At 40.0% G+C, this 21,560-nt stretch overlaps 1 protein-coding gene across 1 annotated transcript in view; it reads left to right on the top strand.

Moving 5' to 3' along the window:
* The first annotated feature begins 18,579 nt into the window (after positions 1–18,579).
* The window catches only part of LOC120852620 (3'-5' RNA helicase YTHDC2), a 69,961-nt gene continuing 66,980 nt past the window's right edge, over positions 18,580–21,560 (top strand). Inside the window, exons 1-2 of the mRNA XM_040225950.1 lie at positions 18,580–18,976; positions 20,712–20,802. Of these exons, the coding sequence (XP_040081884.1) occupies positions 18,793–18,976; positions 20,712–20,802 (275 nt within the window). The 5' untranslated portion in view covers positions 18,580–18,792. The remainder of the gene's footprint in view (positions 18,977–20,711; positions 20,803–21,560) is intronic.

Below are 21,560 nucleotides of genomic sequence, written 5' to 3'. Positions count from 1 at the left end.
ATTATATGGATCACTAGGAAGAGTCCAGTGAAACTCAACTATTATTTTTTATTAGAAAACTAGATCAGGCTGTGCATCATAGTGCTTCCAGAACCGTAATTGTTGAATAGCTAGCATCAGACCCTCTCCTTTTAAAATGTGTTCTATTTTTCTTTCTGAGTTTAGACATAGGGAATTGTTTTTGTTCAGTTTCTCAGTCATGTCCGACTCTTTGTGACCCCATGGACTGCAGCATGCCAGGCTTTCCTGTCCTTCACCGTTTCCTGCAGTTTGCTCAAACTCATGAATCAGTGACACGATACAACCAACTCATCCTCTTTCGTCCCCTTCTCCTCCTGCCTTCAATCTTTCCCAGTATCAGGGTCTTTTCCAATGAGTCGGCTCTTCACATCAGGTGGCCAAAGTATTGGAGCTTCAGCTTCAGCATCAGTCCTACCAATGAATATTCAGAGTTGATTTCCTGTATGACTGACTGATTTGATCTTCTTGCTGTCCAAGGAAATCTCAAGGGTCTTCTCCAGCACCATAGTTTGAAGGCATCAGTTTTTTGTCACTCAGCTTTTTTTATTGTCTGTTCTCACATCTGTATTTGACTACTAGAAAAACCATAGCTTTGACTAGATGGACTTTTGTCAGTAAAGTAATGTCTTTCCTTTTTAATATGCTGTCTAGGTTGGTCATAGCTTTTCTTCCAAAGAGCAAGCAACATTTAATTCCACGGCTGCAGTCATCATCTGCAGTGATTTTGGAGCCCAACAATATAAAGTCTGTCCCTGCTTCCATTGTTTCCCCATCTATTTACCATTAAGTGATGGGACTGGATGCTATGATTTTAGTTTTTTGAATGTTGAGTTTTAAGTCAGCTTTTTTACTCTGCTCTTTCACTTTACAGAGGCTCTTTAGTTCCTCTTCATTTTCTGCCATAAGGGTGGTGTCATCTGCATATCTGAGGTTATTGATATTTCTCCTGAGAATCTTGATTTCAGCTTGTGCTTTATCCAGCCCAACATTTTGCAAGATGTACTCTGCATATTTGTCAAATAAGCAAGGTGACAATATATAGCCTTGACATACTCCTTTCTCAATTTTCAACCAGTATGTTGTTCCATGTCTGGTTCTAACTGTTGCTTCCTGACCTGCATACAGGTTTCTCAAGAGGCAGGTTAGGTGGTCTGGTATTACCATCTCTTTCAGAATTTTCCACATTCCTTGTGATCTACACAGTGCTCAAAACTCTCCAAGCCAGGCTTCAGCAGTACGTGAACCGTGATGTACTTCCAGATGTTCAAGCTGGTTTTAGAAAAGGCAGAGGAACCAGAGATCAAATTGCCAACATTCGCTGGATCATTGAAAAAGCAAGAGAGTTCCAGTAAAACATCTATTTCTGCTTTATTGACTATGCTAAAGCCTTTGACTATGTGGATCACAGTAAACTGGAAAATTCTGAAAGAGATGGGAATACCAGACCGCCTGACCTGCCTCTTGAGAAATCTGTATGCAGGTCAGGAAGCAACAGTTAGAACTGGACATGGAACAACAGACTGGTTCCGAATAGGAAAAGGAGTACGTCAAGGCTGTATATTGTCACCCTGCTTATTTAACTTCTATGCAGAGTACATCATGAGAAACACTGGACTGGAAGAAACACAAGCTGGAATCAAGATTGCTGGGAGAAATATCAATAACCTCAGATATGCAGATGACACCACCCTTATGGCAGAAAGTGAAGAAGAACTAAAGAGCTTCTTGATGAAAGTGAAAGAGGAGAGTGAAAAAGTTGGCTTAAAGCTCAACATTCAGAAAACTAAGATCATGGCATCTGGTCCCATCTCTTCGTGGCAAATAGATGGGGAAACAGTGGAAACAGTGGCTGACTTTATTTTTTGGAGCTCCAAAATCACTGCAGATGGTGATTGCAGCCATGAAATTAAAAGATGCTTACTCCTTGGAAGGAAAGTTATGACCAGCCTAAACAGCATGTTAAAAAGCAGAGACATTACTAACAAAGGTCCATCTTGTCAAGGCTATGGTTTTTCCTGTGGTCATGTATGGATGTGAGAGTTGGACTATAAAGAAAGCTGAGCACTGAAGAATTGATGCTTTTGAACTGTGGTGTTGGAGAAGACTCTTGAGAGTCCCTAGGACTGCAAGGAGATCCAACCAGTCCATCCTAAAGAAAATCAGTCCTAGATGTTCATTGGAAGGACTGATGTTGAAGCTGAGACTCCAATATTTTGGCCACCTGAAATGAAGAGCTGACTCATTTGACAAGACCCTGATGTTGGGAAAGATTGAAGGCAGGAGGAGAAGAGGATGACAGAGAAGAGATGGTGGGATAGCATCACTGACTCAATGGACATGAATTTGGGTAAACCCTGGAGTTGGTGATGGACAGGGAGGCCTGGCGTGCTGCAGACCATGAGCTCGCAAAGAGTCATACACGACTGAGTGACTGAACTGAACTGACACAATCAAAGTCTTTAGCATAGTCAAGGAAGCTGAGGTAGATGTTTTCCTGGAACTCTCTTGCTCTTTTGATGATCCAACAGATGTTGACAATTTGATCTCTGGTTCCTCTGCCTTTTCTAAATCCAGTTTGAACATCTGAAAGTTCTTGGTTCCTGTACTATTGAAGCCTAGCTTGGAGAATTTTGAGGATTACTTTGATAGCATGTGAGATGAGTGCAATTGTACAGTAGTTTGAACATTTTTGGTGCTGAAATGAAAACTGACCTTTTCCAGTCCTTTGGCTACTGCTGAGTTTTCCAAATTTGCTTACATATTGAGTGCAGCACTTTAACAGCATCTTTTAGGATTTGAAACAGCTCAGCTGGAATTCCATCACCTCCACTAGCGTTGTTCACAGTCATGCTTCCTAAAGCCCACTTAAGCTCACACTTCAGGATGTCTGGCTCTAGGTGATTGGTTACACCATGGTGGTTATCTGGGCCATGAGGATCTTTTTTGTATAGTTCTTCTGCGTATTCTTGCCACCTCTTCTTAATATCTTCTGCTTCTGTTAGGTCCATACCATTTCTGTCCTTTATTAGTCATTATTCATCTTCGCATGAAATTTTCTCTTGATATCTCTGATTTTCCTGAAGAGATCCCTAGGCTTCCCCATTCTGTTTTTTCCTCTACTTCTTTGCATTGTTCATTTAAAAAGGCTTTCTTATCTCTCCTTGCTGTTCTTTGGAACTCTGCATTCAAATGGGCATATCTTTCCTTTTCTCCTTTGATTTTTACTTCTTTCCTTTTCTCAGCTATTTGGAAGGCTTCCTCAGACAAACATTTTGCCTTTTTTGCAGTTCTTTTTCTTGGGATGGTTTTGATCACTGCCTCCGGTACAATGTTATGAACCTCTGTCCATAGTTCTTCAGGTACTCCAAGAGATCTAATCCCTTGAATTTATTTGTCACTTCCACTGTATAATCATAAGGTATTTGATTTAGGTCATACCTGAGTAGCCTAGTGGTTTTCCCTACATTCTTTAATTTAAGTCTGAATTTTACAATAAGGAGTTAGCTATACAGTATTTAGATTCACATCTCTGGAGTAGTCTGGTATTTTCCTTGCATATACGGCTTCTCCTATATGCAGGAAGCTTGCATTTCGTCTTGCCGTTAAAGGATATGGCAAACACAGTATAGAATCTTGGGGCAGGCTGAGTGTGGGGATGGCTGGACATCATCATTTTCTCATGACCCCAGATGATGACTGGCTCTCCAGCAACCGCCACCTCCGCTATCTGTGAAGAGAAACCTTCTATTGGGCATGTACTCAATGTTGGTTTATTTTAAATAATCCCTAGCTAAATATCACCTTTTGTAAGGAGCCTAGGCACCTTGGATTTAAGCTGAGTAACCATAATTTGTTGAGGGATCAGACTGGCCCCTCGTGAAGGAAACAGTGAGGCCAACGGCCCCAGAGAGGAGCACTCCAATCCAGCATCTTAGGTAAAGCCCCTGGGGCAGCGGCTTTGGACTGCAACCCATAAAATGCAAAATCATTTTATTTATTTAAGTGGATGTGACCAGCTCTTTTTTCCCTTTGAATGAGCTAAAGAAATATAAAATATCTGAATGTATTCATATGTAACTTAATAATATTACATTATTCTTACATAATCTTACTATTTCAGAAAACTTTTTCATTTGTTCATGTATTATCTTTTTCTGGAATACAATGTAGAAAGAGTGTGTATTTGGTTGTGTGTCTGGTTGAAATACACAACCTTAGGGAGGAGAGACTTATAATAAAAACAATTACCCTGACACTCTTAGTCCAGAAGCCTTACTTTTCTTTCTATCTTTCTTTCTTTCTTTCTTTTTTTGAGGAAGGGTTTGAGACATTTATCCTGTCCTTTTCATTCATCTTCTGTTCATCCTACTTGGGATAATCAAGGAAGGAAACATTTTCTTCTGTTCCTCCTATGTTCCTTCTCAATTTCAGGCAGTGCCCAGGTAGGTCTAGAAGGCTGGACTGCTCCATTTCTCTCTACTCTGGGGCGAAGCAATCAAGAGTGAGGTGGGCTGCTGCGTTGTGGAAAGGGGTTGGGGTAGCCTTCTTACCTGAGATAGATGACGTCAGTGAAAAAAGTACAGAAAATTTCCTTTGGATCCTCAAATCTAGGTTGCTAGGCAGAAATCTGGAGCCAATGGGCAGAGGCAAACAGTGTTTAAAGCAAAGTAGAGGAGGAAGGGTTGATATTGCAGTGTTGAAATGAGAAGAGGGGAGGTTAAGGGGAAGATTCCCCAAATGAGAAATAGCCATAGTAATGCTTCATGATCTGAAAATGAGAAAAACTAAAAATCTGTAAACTCTTTCCTTATCTACATATTTACATATTTTAAATATGAACAGAAGAAGATGATGGAGGTGTGTGTTACATGGGCATATCCATTTCCAAATTATGTAGCTAATTGTGCATTTCAATGCATATACATTTTACTTAAAAAAAACAACAAAAAAAACACAATAGATCCCTCCTACCATGCGAGGGTACGGTGAGAAGGCTCCAGTTATGAACCAGGAAGGAGGTCTTCACCAGAGAAGGAGACCATGCTGGTACCTTGATCTTGAACTTTCAGCCTCCAGAACCATGAGAAATAAATTTCTGTTGTCATATATACATATGTCAAATTTATATATATATGTCAAATTTATATACATATGTCAAATTTATATATATATGTCAAATTTATATATATATATGTCAAATTTATATATATATATATATATAGAGAGAGAGAGAGAGCATGAGAAATTTCCTTCTCATGATTCTGGAGAGGACCATGAGAAATAAATTAGACATCAAGAGGTCCTCTTAATAAATTTAGACCTTGAGGTCCTCTGGTAAAGACGTCCTTCATATATATATATGACAACAGAAATATATACGTAAAATTGAATAAGAGTGGGAAGTGTATGGGGCTTCCCTGGTGGGTCAGATGATAAAGAATCTGCCTGGGAAGTGTATGGTGGTGCATATGGGTCAAGAACGGTTGATTATAAAGGCTGGGTGATGAGTACATGGGGATTCATGATATTATTCTGTTTATTTTGTGTTTGAAAATTTCCACAATATCTCGAAAGCTGTTAGCAGTCTTCCTTGTTATTAATCCATCCCAGGGCTGATATTATGTTTTTCTCCATAACCTCTAACCAACACGGAAGCAATGAATGGGCTACACTTTTCCACATTCTTAACTGCTCCCAACAGCCAAGTCCTGAGGTCAAGATAGACAAAGCCCTCCAGGAGAGGCATAGCTACCACATTTACACTGGACAATCAGAAGAGATCTAAAAGAGACAATAGATTTGTGTCTGAAAAATTTATTACATCCAGCATTTCTCCATTGACTCTACAGATCTCTTTATGTATTTTAATTGGAGGCTAATTACTTTACAATATTGTATTGGTTTGGCCATACATTGACATGAATCAGCCATGGGTGTACATGTGTCCCCCATCCTGAACGCCCCCTCCCACCTCCCTCCCCATCCCATCCCTCAGGGTCATTCCAGTGCACCCGCCCTGAGAACCCTGTCTCATGCATGGAACCTGGACTGGCCTCTTTAATGTCAGACCTTTCCAGAAGTCTGTGGAGGTAAGAAGAGACTTGTGTTTGTTATATCTGTTGTGCCTTGGTAATTAAGGAGGCAATAAGACCTGTAGCTACCTAGCAAGTACCTGATGTTGTAAATGATGACAGAGAAGGTGGGATCGCAACACATGTGGTTTGCTCTAACAGGAAGCCACAAACTAATCCTTGAGACCCAACACAGCATGAAACTTGCAGAATTGCTTTCTCAGCACTAAGAATATAAAGCCTTGCTAGTGAGGAAGTGGTCCCCCTCATCTACCTCCTCATTAACAGGTCCAGAGTGAGGGTGTGCTGCCAGAGGCCGATCTTGATGCCTAATGACACACAGCGGAACTGGAGCACTGATGTGGAATGATGTAGCAGAAAGGCGTTCTAATCTTGGGTCTTCTAGTAACTGTACCCTATTGGACAATCCATTCAGCCAAGTTATACTTTCAGGAGGAAATATGGTTGTATTTTAACAGTCCCTTTTATTTCTAAAATTCCATGATTCATTTGCCATAGTTAAAGTTTCACTCACCCATTACATGGGTGAATTATCAATAAGGCAAAATCGTTCTCTGCTCATGTGTGACCTAATTTTTTTTGTTGAAGTATAGTTGATTTATCAGTTCAGTTCAGGTCAGTCGTTCAGTCGTGTCCAACTCTTTGCAACCCCATGAATCGCAGCACGCCAGGCCTCCCTGTCCATCACCATCTCCCGGAGTTCACTCAGACTAACGTCCATCGAGTCTGTGATGCCATCCAGCCATCTCATCCTCTGTTGTCCCCTTCTCCTCCTGCCCCCAATCCCTCCCAGCATCAGAGTCTTTTCCAATGGGTCAACTCTTCGCATGAGGTGGCCAAAGTACTGGAGCTTCAGCTTCAGCATCATTCCTTCCAAAGAAATCCCAGGGCCGATCTCCTTTAGAATGGACTGGTTGGATCTCCTTGCAGTCCAAGGGACTCTCAAGAGTCTTCCCCAACACCACAGTTCAAAAGCATCTATTCTTCAGTGCTCTGCCTTCTTCACAGTCCAACTCTCACATCCATACATGACCACAGGAAAAACCATAGCCTTGACTAGACAGACCTTGGTCAGCAAAGTAATGTCTCTGCTTTTGAATATGCTAACTAGGTTGGTCATAACTTTTCTTCCAAGGAGTAAGCTGATTTATACTACTTGTTAATTTCAGATAAGAGTCAATCTCACAAGGAGAGAAAATAATAATTACTTCTGTGTGGTGATTTAGGGCATAATGAGATGGAATCTGAAGTTTGCAAATCCTCACTATCTCTAGCATTTCCTGATATTACATTAGATTTGTCTCTTTATACTTTGGCGATTCCTCAAGAGTTTGTTACTAAATGGAAATGCACTTGGAAGAATATTCAGCCCTTAACACTGATTTAAAACTTTATGAGAGTAGTCTATTAGGTCGGTCTTTTGGGCAGGAGGAGAGGAAAGGGTGAAGAAGAATAACACCAGTGTGAATCCAATACACTTCCTGCACTCCACTACTCTGAAGGATGGATTAGTTGTTATAGGAAAGGGAATATAGGGGAATTAAGGTGAGATAGTTGTTTGGGGGACTTGAACCAGCTGGAGTCAGCATGAATTTTAGCACCTGACTCTCGAATTCCTTTCATTTCTGTTACGGACTGAATCTTGGTGTCCCCTGAAATTCGCATATTGAAACTCTCACTTCTAATGCTATGGTATTTGGAGATGGGGCCTTTGGGAGGTCATTTGGGTTCAGTGAGGCCATGTAGGATGGGGCCCTCATGATGAAATTAGGAGACTTAAAACAGTTTACTCTCTCCCTCCATACACAGTTTACTCTCTCTCTCTCTCCATACATATCAAGGAAAGGCCACGTAAGCATACAGTGAGAAGGTGGATATCTGCAAACTGCAAAAACAGCTCTCCCCAGAACTGGATCCTATTGGATATAGATTCTAGGCTTTCTAGCCTCCAGCACTATGAGAAAATAAATTTCTAGTTAAAGCCTCAGTCTGTGCTACTTTGTCTTGTCAGCATGAGCCAGCTAATACAATCTCCTTTTAATCATGCAGCCCCTTTCCCTTCCAATGTTAGCCATGAACCAATTTGCCAGAGTACACATGAAAGAAATAGCTTTAAGACAACTGTCCAGGATTGTTCTCTAATGTTCTCAAGCAGAGGTTACCAGGCTAGTTTTCTGGTGGTACTGTTGCTGACATTGACTACTTTCAGATAGTCTATTCAAACATGGTGGTTACATTTCTTAAAGAAACTTTTCTCTCTTAACCTGTCCCACATGTGAAGTGGGTTTATTAACTTGATATCTGTTGGAACTGAAAAGACTTATAATTATTATTTTTTTAAATCAGCATTTTCAAACATGTTCCAAAGTAAAGAGAATGGTACAAAGAGAACCCATATACCCATTACCCAAATTCAGTGATTACCAGGATTTTGCTGCTGTAGATTTTAAAGAAAAATACCAATGAGTGACAAAGGATCGTGTTTATATTATATTTAAGCATGATATGGGGAAAGTAAGCTCAGTATTTTGTGGGATGTGAATATACTATCAAGTTAGAGAAAAAAGCATATATCTAATTCTTCTTCAACTATATGCAAGGGTAAATTTGGCCTAAGCTCTAAAAACTTAGATTCTTTAATAAAATGCAAACATTAAAATTCAGTGATAAATCTTTTTTTTTTTTTTTTAACTGCACTCTGTAGCTTGAGGGATCTTAGTCCCCTACCCTCAGCAGTGAAAGTGTGGAAGCATAACCACTGGGTCACCAGGAAATTCCCAAGAAATCTTTTCTCCGTCAGTAGGTTCTTGATATTTTTTCCTCTTTAGAAGATCCTAGGAGAGGGTTTCCAGGAGAGGGTTGCACAAATAGATAGGTTCTTTCTCTTCATATCTGAGTTCATCTGAACACTCTTCTGAGGGAGAAACCTAGGGGCATTCATTCTCCCACTCTCTGTGACCCTGTGCACTGTAGCCTACCAGGCTCCTCCGTCCATGGGATTTTCCAGGCAAGAATAATGGAGTGGGCTGCCATTTCCTTCTCCAGGAGATCTTCTCGATCCAGGGATTGAACCTGGGTCTCCCACACTGTAGGCAGATGCTTTACCGTCTGAGCCACCTGGGAAGTCTCATTCTCCCCACCCTACTGCATTCTCTCATAGATTCTATCTGATTCTTTTTATAATCACAACTAAATCCTAGCTTGATTTTTACATTCTACTCTTACTGCCCCCCCCTAACAGCATCATTTCCTTAAAATTCAACAAAGATGTGTGCCAAGGGACATATTTTTATCACTTCTATCTTCCAAACAGTATTAGGGTTTCTACTTCCCAGTAAACTCTGTTTCCTCTGCTTCAAGACCACAGATTGGACTCATATGTCTCCCCTTGGCTCACTGCTTTCTTCCTTGCTTCCTTCAAACTGCCTTGCTTTGTTCCCAGAGGGTAGTCTTCAGGGTTGTGACATGGTACTTTATCTTCAACACTCCTTTGCTTAGAAAGTTCTTCCCTGTGAGCTTTTCCATACCTCTTCTTCCCCTTTTACTGTGTGTCTCTTTAAAATTACAACTACTTAAAAAACTAGTCGTCATATATGGATGTAAGAGTTGGACCATAAAGAAAGCTGAGTGCTGAAGAATTGATGCTTTTGAACTCTGGTATTGGAGAAGACTCTTGAGAGTCCCTTGGACAGCAAGGAGATCCAACCAGTCCATCCTTAAGGAAATCAGTCCTGAATATTCATCGGAAGGCCTGATGCTGAAGCTCAGCCTGGAAGAGGTGATCTTCCTCTTCTCCTCAGTCATCCTCAGCATGAGATAGCATATGCTGTGTGAGTTATACAGTGCATTTGCTGGCCTAATGTGTTCACATTTTGGTGCTGAGCTTTAGTGTTTAGGAGAGGTTTAAGGGTGTCCTAGATATTTTGGAGGAATATCCTGTAAAATATTCATTTAAAATTTACACTCTGAGACCTAAAATGCCATGCATATTTCAATTTTCCTCCAAGTGCCAAATATATAGTGTTTGATATTTCAGGTAACAGTTGGGATATTCTACAGTGATATGATAGTAGATAAGAAAAAGAGGAAGAATACAAAATAGGTGCTATCAACTTTATAAGAAAAAGAACAAGAATATAAAATAATTGATAGCAGCTTTCATAGAGAGTTTATTTTTTTATTTTTAAATATGAGCATTGCCTCACATGAACCCAGTGGCTGCTATCTCAGCCTCTGCTCTGATTACTGCAATTACAGTTCTTCACAGTTGTACTGATATGTTGAAACTAATGATAGTCAAGGATGGGCTAGGGCAAAAGATAGTTTTCTAGTACCACCTTGTGGCCAACTTATTGATATACATTTTAAGCTGATTACTATGTAGGCAGGAAGGTAGATACATATAGAGAGAATTAGCAAAATAAATATTTTTGATGTATATGTAAATACATAGAGCTGGAAGAAATTTCACAATTACTGAACACTTCGGTATTGGGGACAGATTTCATTACATAGATTTTGACATGCAGGACTTAATTTCTTTGTAATTAACTTAATTTCAGTTAATTCAGTAGCCCCTATTCCACCCCTAGGCTTGCTTTTAAACTATGGAGGACTTAAAGGGTGTCATGGCATTAGAAAAAGTGGGAACAGTTTCTGATCTTTTGTCATCTTATTACTTGTTCCGAGCTGCACAATACCTGCAGGTCTGGTGTATATCTCTGCCAATTCCGGGCTCCTTTTGGACACCAGGTATCTGGTGTGCTGTGCCACATTGAGTCCCACCTGCCCAGATACAGATACCCTGTACCACCACTCTTTCCCAGGCTGCCTCCCTGGGGCTCCACCTGAGAAAGGAGCACAGGGCAGGCTCGTCTAGGGTCTCCCAGACCACATGGAGTTTCTGTTTTGTCCTCCTCTAGGAGGATAGAGCTCAAGATCCTTTTTATTTCTTACTTTCTTATTTTTTTAAATTAAAAAAATACTTTTGTCCGTGTTGTGCAGCATGCGGGATCTTACTTCCCAGGCCAAGGATTAGCCTGTGCCCGCTGCAGTAGAAGCGTGTAGTTCTAACCACTGCAATGCCAGGGAATTCCTTCAGGATCCTTTTTAGTGACTCACTAGCATGTTAGTATGTGACTTCTTCCTCCCCGAAGTCTCCCCATTTCTTGCACCTCCCAGCCCCTAACAACCACCTTTCCACTCTCTGTTTCATTAAGTTTGACCTTATTTTTTTATATCTTAAAAAAAAATCACCTTTAAGTGCTTATAATTCCACAAGCAATGTTTGTCTTTCTCTGTCTGGCTTATTTCACTTAGCATAACGTCCTCCATGTTCATCCATGCTGTTGCAAATGATAGAATTTCCTTATTTTTTTAAAAAAATATATCCTTACTTTTTAAAAAATGTGAATGACATCCCATTTTGTATATGTATATGTGTGTATATATATATAGGTACATATACACCATATTTTCTTAATCCATTCATCCATCGACAAACATTTAGGTTATCTCCTATAATGAAGGATGTTACAGTGAACACAGGAGTACAGGTACCTTTTCAGGTAATAGTTTTCTTTCCTTTGCATTTATACTTAGAAGTAGGATTGCTGGATCATATGGTGTGAAAAGCGTGTGAAGGTGCTAGTTGCTCAGCTGTGTCTGACTGCAGCCCCATGGACTGTAGCCCGCCAGGCTCCTGTGTCCGTGGAATTGTCCAGCCAAGAATACTGAGGTGGGTTGCCATTCCTTTCTCCAGGAGAACTTCCCAACCCAGGGATTGAACCTGGGTCTCCTGCATTGCAGGCAGATTCTTTACCATCTGAGCCACCAGGGAAGCCAAATTGGTATTTCTGTTTTTAATTTTTGAGAGGCACCAAATCTGTTGTCCACAGTGGCTGTACCAGGTTAAATTTCCATCATTCATGTACCTGCTGGCCGTTTGTATGTCTTCATACAAATGAAGAAATGCTTTTTCAGGTCTTCTGCCCATTTTTACTTGGGTATTTGTTGTTTTGCTAGTAAGTTATGTAAGCTTCTTATATATTTTGAATATGAACCCCTTATGGAATATATGATTTGCAAATATTTTCTCCCATTTCATAGGTTGCCTTTTCATTTCACTGATTGTTTCCTTTGCAGAGAAGATTTTTAGATTGATGTAGTCGCACTTATTTTATTATTTTTGCTTTTGTTACCTAATTCAAAAAATCATTGCCAAGGCCAATGTCAAAGAGATTAGTCCATGTGTTTTATTCCAGGAGGTTTATAGTTTCATGTCTTATGTTTAAATCTTTAATCCATTTTGAATTGGTTATTCTGTATAGTATAAGATAGGAATTTAGTTTCTTTGTTTTGCTTGTGGTTGTCCAGTTTTCTCAACACCATTTATAATTAGAATACTCCTGTAAGGAAGAGCTATCCTTTCCCTCATTTATTTATATATTCAATTATATATTACTTTGGGCTCATGGATGTTTATTTTATGGGTTATATTCTAATACCATCATTATTTTATCAGTCAAATTATACCAGCACAAACTCTTAGGAACAAGCTCCTTGAGGTTGTCTCCTGCGTTCTTTTGGTACACTCACACATACACACTTATTTTTGTCTATCTATCCGTCTGTGTATATATATTAAGAGCCAGATACTGATAATTTGAATCCAGTACCACAGACCTCATTCTGATTTTCCCGCTTATTTGTAATTCCTTCTTCCAAAATCCAGCTGCGGATTAGAGAAGAGGGAAAATCACAGGAGAGAGAAGCTAAATCACTTCTGTAAACATTCCGCTGGCTAGAACTTAGCCATTTGGCTTCACAATTTCAAGACAAAAATAGAGGCAGACACATGAGAGGATATGGGAGAAATATGGTCTAGTGTTCTTAGAAAGAAGAGGAGAAACGTGAAAACTTACGAGCATGAACATTCTTTGCCATATACATGGTGCCACACAAATACTGTAATTTTCAACGTGTGCTATGAAGTGGAAAAGTCTGGAAAGGACTAATCTAGAGAGACTCAATGATTTGTAAAAATTAATGATCCACTAGATTTATTCCAATTAAATGATGTTATCTAATTAGGGCTGAGCACAACAATTTTACTGTTCAGTTCAATTCAGTTCAGTCACTCAGTCATGTCTGCCTCTTTGCGACCCCATGAATCACAGCACGCCAGGCCTCCCTGTCCATCACCAACTCCCGGAGTTCACTCAAACTCACGTCCATCGAGTCAGTGATGCCATCCAGCCATCTCACCCTCTGTCGGCCCCTTCTCCTCCTGCCCCCAATCCCTCCCAGCATCAGGGTCTTTTCCAGTGAGTCAACACTTCGAATGAAGTGGCCAAAGTATTGGAGATTCAGCTTCAGCATCAGCATCAGTCCCTCCAATGAACAGGGAGGACTGATCTCCCTTAGGATGGACTGGTTGGATCTCTTTGCAGTCCAAGGGACTCTCAAGAGTCTTCTTCAACACTACAGTTCAAAAGCATCAATTCTTCAGCACTCAGCTTTCTTTAGAGTCCAACTCTCACATCCATACATGACCACTGGAAAAACCATAGCCTTATTATTATTATTATTAGGGAATATTTTTGAAAAGTAAATAATAGAGTTAGTGGAAAAACATCAAAACTTAAGTGTAATAAGTAGCTCAAGGTTTCAGTTCAGAACACATATTTTTACCTTAATCTCTAAGACAGATAGAAATCTGAGTGTTTATGTATGTAAGTCTATTTGTTGTGTTAGGTTTTGGGGTTTATTTTCTAAAGTATCATTATTTGTGACTCTGTGACATCCTGTGAAATCTGTAAGAAAGTGACTAACATGGTAGAATAATAATTACTCTTTAACAGATACTGGGTTGCCAATTCAAATTCTATGTGGATGTATTAGGAGTTGTGTGGTCTTTTCTACTTTAGTGAAGGAGACAGTTACTTTCTGTGGCTTACTTTCTAATTTCCTATGAAGTCTTAATGCACCTTCTGGGAATTAAAATATTCTACCCTCAACGATAGCTGTTCTTCCCCTTTCAGTGTAACCATATCTCTGTTATTTGCTTGTGGAAAATTGGACATATATACTTGAGATAAATTAATTATCTGAACCAAACAGACCTGCAAGTTAGTACCTGGTATAAGGGACTATTTAATTAATAAAGAATATTTGATCATTCAATTTGAACTGAAATTATATTTCATTTTAAAACATAAAAAATCACATAACAACTCTGTTTATCTGGAGGTCCAAGAATGACTTTTATGAAGAAGGAAAACCAGTATACCTATGCCTTCTGTTATTATGTAGGAAAAAATAGTATTACATTCAAAGTCTTGTAGGTTATTTTTTTAAAAAACAAACTTACTGAGGTATAATTGACATACAATAGTACATATATTGACAGTGTATAATGTTAAAAGTTTTGATATATGTATACATAAGTGAAACCATCACCCAAATCAAGGTAATGAATATATCCATCACCCCAGAGTTTCCTCATGTCCCTTTGAAATTCCTTCCTCTCTACGCTATCCCTAGGCAACAACTGATCTGCTTTCTGTCACTGTAGATTAGTTTACACTTTCTAGAGTGTTGCATGAATGAAATTATATAGCTGTACTCTTTTTGTCTGACTTCTTTTATTTGGTATATTTATTTTGATGTTCACCCATGTTGCTGTGTGTAACAATAGCTCATTCTTTTTATAGTTGGGCAGTATTGCACCGTATGCCTGTATCACCATTTCTTTATCCATACACCTGCAGATGAATATTTGTATTCTTTCCAGTGTTTGGGCTATTATGAACAAAGCTGCTATGAACATTTGTGCTCTTGTCTTTGTACAGATACATGCTTCTGTTTTTCTTGGGTAAATGCCTAGGAATAGAATGGCTGGATTTTTTGGTAGCTATATGTTTTGTGTTCTAGTTAATTAATTTCTGGCTATGCTCAGTCTTTGTTGCTATGGGTTTTCTCTAGTTGCAGAGAGTGGGGCTTCCTCTCTAGCTGTGGCATGCAGGCTTCTCATTGTGGTGCTTCAGGAGTTGGCGGCTCTCAGGCTCTAAAGCACAGGCTCAACAGCTGTGGCACCCAGGCTTAGCTGCTGTGCAGCATGTGGGATCTTCCTGGATCCGGGCTCGAACTCATGTCTCTGCGTTGGCAGGCAGATTCTTTACCACTGAGCCACCGGGGAAACCCTGTGTTTTATTTTTTAAAGAAACTGCCATACTGTTCCAAAGTGGTTTGTTTCCCATCTTAGAATATGAAAATTCCACTCCCTTGGCTTGCTCTCTGATAATCTGTAAAATCAGTTAATTTTAGATTTAGACATACTGATCAGTATGTAGTGGCATCCCTTGGTGGATTTCAGATGCATTTTTCTAATGATGAATGATATTTAGCATTTTTATTGTATTTATTTGCCACCCGTATAACTTCTTTGGTCAAGTGTCTATTCAAACTTTGACCAGTTTAAAATATTTGGTTGTTTGTTTTCTTATATGGTATTTGAGGGTTATTCATATATTCTGGACATATCTTTTATCAGATATATGATTTGTAAATATTTTCCCCCAGTCTGTGTTTTATCTTTTAAAAATGTCTTTGAAAGAACAAAAGTTCTTAGCTTGGATAAAATCAAATTTAGCAGTTTTTTCCTTTAATGATTTGTGCTTTTTGGTGTTATATCTTAAAAAAATCTTTGTCTAACCCAAGGTCACAAAGATTTTCTTTGATGTATCCTTAGAGAAGTTCTATAGTTTTAGTTTTTATACTTAGGCAATGCCTATAATCCATTCTGAGTTAATTTTTTATATGGAGTGAGATAAGGTTTGGAATTATTTGCATTTGGCCATTCAGTTTCAGCACCATTTGTTGAAAAGCTCAGCTTTCCTCCAGTGTGTTAACTTTTACCTTTGTCAAAAATCAGTTGTCCAAATATATATGGGTTTATTTTTAAACTCTATTTTGTAGCAATGATCTATTTGTTCACATTTATGTCAGCATCACACTATCTTGTTTTCACAAGATCACTTATTGTAGCTTTTTAATAAGTCTGTAAATCAGATTGTGGTAGCCCTCAAACACTTTTTTCTACTTAAATTTGTTTTGGATATTTTAGTGCATTCCCATATGAAGCATCAGCTTGTTACTGTTTTAGAAAAAAATTGTGCTGGGTTCCAGAAAAACATTTATTTCTGCTTTATTGACTGTGCCAAAGCCTTTGACTATGTGGATCACAACAAACTGAAAATTTTGAAAGAGATGGGAATACCAGACCTCCTGACCTGCCTCCTGATAAATCTATATGTAGGTCAGGAAGCAACAGTTAGAACTGGACATGGAACAACAGACTGGTTCCAAACAGGGAAAAGAGTACATCAAGGCTGGATCTTGTCACTCTGCTTATTTAACTTATATGCAGAGTACATCATGAGAAACGCTGGGCTGGAAGTAGCACAAGCTGGAATCAAGATTGCCAGGAGAAATATCAATAACCTCAGATATGCAGATGACACCACCCTTATGGCAGAAAGCAAAGAAGAACTAAAGAGCCTCTTGATGAAAGTGAAAGAGGAAAGTGAAAAAATTGGCTTAAAGCTCAACTATCAGAAAACTAAGATCATGGCATCTGGTCCCATCACTTCATGGCAAATAGATGGGGAAACGAGGCTGACTTTATTTTGGAGGGCTCCAAAATCACTGCAGATGGTGACTGCAGCCATGAAATTAAAAGGCGCTTACTCCTTGGAAGGAAAGTTATGACCAACCTAGACAGCATGTTAAAAAGCAGAGACATAACTTTGCCAACAAAGGTCCATCTAGTCAAGGCTATCGTTTTTCCAGTAGTCATGTATGGATGTGAGAGTTGGACTATAAATAAAGATGAGTGCCAAAAATTGATGCTTTTGAACTGTGGTGTTGGAGAAGACTCTTGAGAGTCCCTTGGACTGTGAGGAGATCCAACTAGTCCATCCTAAAGGAAATCAGTCCTGAATATTCATTGGAAGGATGGATGCTGAAACTGAAACTCCAATACTTTGGCTACTTGGCTTGTACAGTTGTCTCTCTGTCTGCAGGGAGTTGGTTCCAGGACCCCTTGAGGATACAAAAATCCAAGTCCCTCATATAAAATGGCACTGAGTGAAAGTCGCTCAGTCGTGTCTGACTCTTTGTGACCCCATGGATTATACAGTCCTGGAATTCTCCAGGTCAGAATACTGGAGTGGGTAGCCTTTCCCTTCTTTAGGGGATGTTCTGGACCCAGGAATCAAACCAGGGTCTCCTGCATAGCAGGAAGATTCTTTACCAACTTGAGCTATCAGGGAAGCCCTTAAAATAATAGTAGTATTTGCATATAACCTATAGACATCCTGTTATATACTTAGAATCATCTCTAAATCACATGTAATACCTAATAGGATATAAATACTGTGTACATAGTTGCAATGCATAGTAAATTCAAGTTTTGCTCTTTTGAACTTTCTGAATTGAAAAAAAAAATTTGGTTTAGTGTTTGGTTGAAACAATGGATAAGGAACTCAAAGATACTGAGAACCAAGATCTTTTTAATGTGTTTTTAAAAGGATCATTCTAGTTGCTTTCTGGAGAATGGATAATAGGAAAACCAGAGTGGAAGCAGTGTGGCTAGGTTTAGGTTTGTGTAACTGTATAAATGCAAACGGACATTCTCATAATCTTCCTTCACTTCGCAGACTAAAGGTTCCATCTTTCTATTCCATTCCCTCACATAGCACTTACAATTATCATTTAATCATTTCTTTGGTTATTGCCTGTTTTTCCCATCTAGGGTTGCCAAATAAGGCCGCTCAGTTGAATTTGCATTTCAGATACTAATTCTTTACTCCTAGTATTCTTGTGTTCTCAGTTGTGTCCAACTAAAGACTGTAGCTGGCCAGGCTCCTTTGTCCCCGGAATTCTACAGGCAAGAATACTGGAGTGGGTAGTCATTCCCTTCCCCAGGGTATCTTCCCAAGCCAGAAATCAAACCCCCTGCATCCCACGTCGATTATTTACTGTCTGAGCCACTAAGGAAGCGCAGGGAATTCTTTAGTCTGCGTGCTCCCAAATATTGCATGGGAAAGCCCTATACTAAAATTTTGTTCTTTATCTGACATTCAAATAAATGGCGCATCTTGTATTTTTATTTACTAAATCTGGCAACACTACCCCCAGTAGAACACAAACTCCTTGAAGGGCAGGAACTCCTTCTGTCTGGTTTCCCAGTATATATCCAGGACACAGAGTAGGAGCCCACACTGAATGAATTGACAAAGGATTTAACCACAGAGCGATCGAATAAGAGCCCCTCGGTGAGGGTGTCGCTGAAGACCGGAGACAACGGGGAGAAACACAGCTGTCGAGCTGGAGGCTGGGGTGGAGCGCCCCCGGGCCTGGGCGGCCTGCGCGCTGAGGTCACGGGCGCCGGCTGCGGTGACGTCATCACGCCCGCGCTGGCTGCCGGGCTGGAGCTTCCCTGGCGCCGGCACCTCGCCGGCTGTTGTGGAGACCGCGGGCTCTCTGGTGCGCCCTGCGCAGTGCAGGCCGCCTGTGAGGCCGTCCGGCCCCGGCCAGGGCCCGAGAGGCCCAGTCTCACGGTCGTTGGCTGTCAGGCCTGGCGGCTCTATCGCGGGGAGACCGTCTCCTCAGGGCCATGTCTAGGCCGAGCAGCGTCTCCCCGCGGCCGCCGGCTCCCGGGGCGGGCGGGGGCGGCCCCGCGCCCTGTTGCCCTGGGGGCGGCGGCCGTGCCAAGGGGCTGAAGGACATCCGTATAGACGAGGAGGTGAAGATCGCGGTCAATATCGCTCTGGAGCGCTTCCGCTATGGGGACCAGAGAGGTGAGGTTCCTGACAGGGACCCCGCCGGCTGCCCCACCTCCCGGAAGCCCGGCCCCTCGGTGGGCAGGGGCTGCCTCACGCGTGGGAGGGAAGACGGCCCGGCCCAGCGAGGAGGGCGGGGGGCGGCGGCCGGCGGCCGGCGTGGTCGCCCTCTCCCGGGATGTAAGGAGCCGCAGAGTCCTGCGGGCCAGCCGCGTTTCGGGACCCTTCGTGGCGTCCGAAAGCGAAAAAATCAGGTTGCTCCGTAGCAGGAGGCATTTCTTTCCCTAGGGAGAGGCCTTCCGGTAGCTTTGCCACAACTTTTAGGTATTGTTTAGCCCCTGCTTTTTTTTTTTTCTTTTTTCTAAATCGAGGTAGATTTAGTTTGATGGAGGAGCCTGGTGGGCTGCAGTCCATGGGGTCGCTGAGAGTTGGACACGACTCAGTGACTTCACTTTCAGTTTTCACTTTCACGCATTGGAGAAGGAGATGGCAACGCACTCCAGTGTTCTTGCCCGGAGAATCCCAGGGACGGCGGAGCCTGGTGGGCTGCAGTCTATGGGGTCGCACAGAGTCGGACACGACTGAAGTGAATTAGCAGCAGCAGCAGCAGCAAGGAAGTAGAGGAGCGGAAGGAAACTGTACAGATAAATGAAGTGGCAACATGTAGTCCTTTGCTTAAATCCTGGAAGTATCACTCTATTGAACAGTTAGAAAAAAAAAAAAGGAGTTAAACTCCTGGTAGACAAAGCATCTTCCACCCCTCTTAAGGTTAGAAACCGGCTTGAGTCACACAGTGCAGAACCAGCAGTCGACCTGTGATCAGTACAGTATATATTAAGTGCTCATTCTGATTTGCTGGTCTAAATACAAGGGCCCCTTACTCTGGAAGCTTAATTAAAAGCGTCTTAAAAAAAAAAAAAAGATATGAAGCCCCAGAAATACACAACATATCCACATTTTACTATCTGAGACAGTAAAATATGAATTCTGTGCAGTTTTGAAGGCAAAGACAATGGAATCTGATGCTGAGCGTTCATAATTCTTGAGCATACCTCATCATTGAAGGAAATAAGCATTTTGTTAATTAAACAAGAAGTAAGTTAAGATAGTAAACTTCGTCAGTTTTTATAGGAGCTCAAGATTTCAGCACAAGTAAGAGTAGTAATCTTTGGTGAACATCAGAGTCCTTTATCATATTTAGATTTAAGTGTTACTGATATCAGAATTCTGGTAGACATTAAGTGATTAGTACAGGTATATCTGATTATTACACTTTATTTTACTTTGCAGATTTTTTAAATAGTTTTTTCTTTTTTAAACAGTTGAAGGTTTGTGGCGATTCTCTTGTCAGATGATGGTTAGCATATTTTATCAATAAAGTATTTTTAAATTACTGTGTATACATTGTTTTTTAATACATAATGCTATTGCACATTTAATAGACTACAGTGTAGTGTAACCATAAATAGGCCCAGGAACAAACCAGCATAGGCCCTGGAAACTGAAAAAATTTGTATGACTCGCTTTATTATTATTTATTATTATTTATTATATTTGTTTTATTGCAAGAGTCTGGAACCAAACCCACAATCTCACTGAGGTATACCTGTATCTACTTTTCACATAAAATATGGTAAATGTGCTTATATATGATTTTTTTTCAAATTTTATGAATATATGTGTACTGAAATACTTTGAAAGAAATTTGTCTATCAGCAAATGATGCTTTGTGTTTTTTTTTTTTTCCATGTAGAAATGGAATTTCCTTCTTCTTTGACCAGTACAGAAAGAGCCTTTATTCATCGGTTGAGTCAGTCTCTTGGTTTGGTTTCTAAAAGTAAAGGGTAAGCTGATAACTTTTCTTAATTAAAAAAACTTTATTGAAAAAGAGAAATGTTTTTGACTAAATAGTTAAACCGTTTTAGATTCACATCCTTAATTATATTGTATATAGAAGATCTGATTTATGTTTGTACCAAACTCAACTCTTTGCTTTTCCTCCTATCCCCGTTTTTTTGTTTTCCCTGGTTGGGAGAGGGTGGGAGAAGAAGGTCAATTTTAAGATGTTAGCAAAATGGTTTAAAAGTTGAAGTTGATTGCATTCAGAAAGGTATTTTCTTTTTTTTATAGAAACCAAAGCTCTTTTTTTTTTTCTTGAAGAATGGATAGCCTTAAAATAATAAATACAATTATTAACAGAACTTATCTCTTTCAAAGCTACTGTACTATAATGGTATGCTTTAGAACACATGCTTATTGTTTTCTTTCCTACCAAGTCACAAAGCTGATGATTAGAATAGAATTTATGTTCACTCCTGAGTAAAGATCTTTTTTTTTTTAATCTCCTAGAATTAACTTTGTTAATTTAGCAAATTAGTCTTTTTTCTTTTCTTTTTCTTTTGTGCCTGGTATTATGGTTCCATTTTACCTATTTGAGAGAGATGGAGAAAAGGGCAAGAAACCTGGATTCTACTCCCAGTCTCTCAGTGCTTCATTTTTTAGTTTGATCATGTCCCTTAACTTTAAATGCCAGTTTTTGGTTTTTTTTTTAATCTAAATAAATGAAAGAGTTAATCTCTTTGTGCTAGTTGAGATTCTGTGA

This window comes from Oryx dammah, unplaced genomic scaffold (assembly GCF_014754425.2).
Source record: "Oryx dammah isolate SB20612 unplaced genomic scaffold, SCBI_Odam_1.1 HiC_scaffold_26, whole genome shotgun sequence".
Lineage (NCBI taxonomy): Eukaryota > Metazoa > Chordata > Mammalia > Artiodactyla > Bovidae > Oryx > Oryx dammah.
This window is presented reverse-complemented; position numbering and strand designations above follow the sequence as displayed.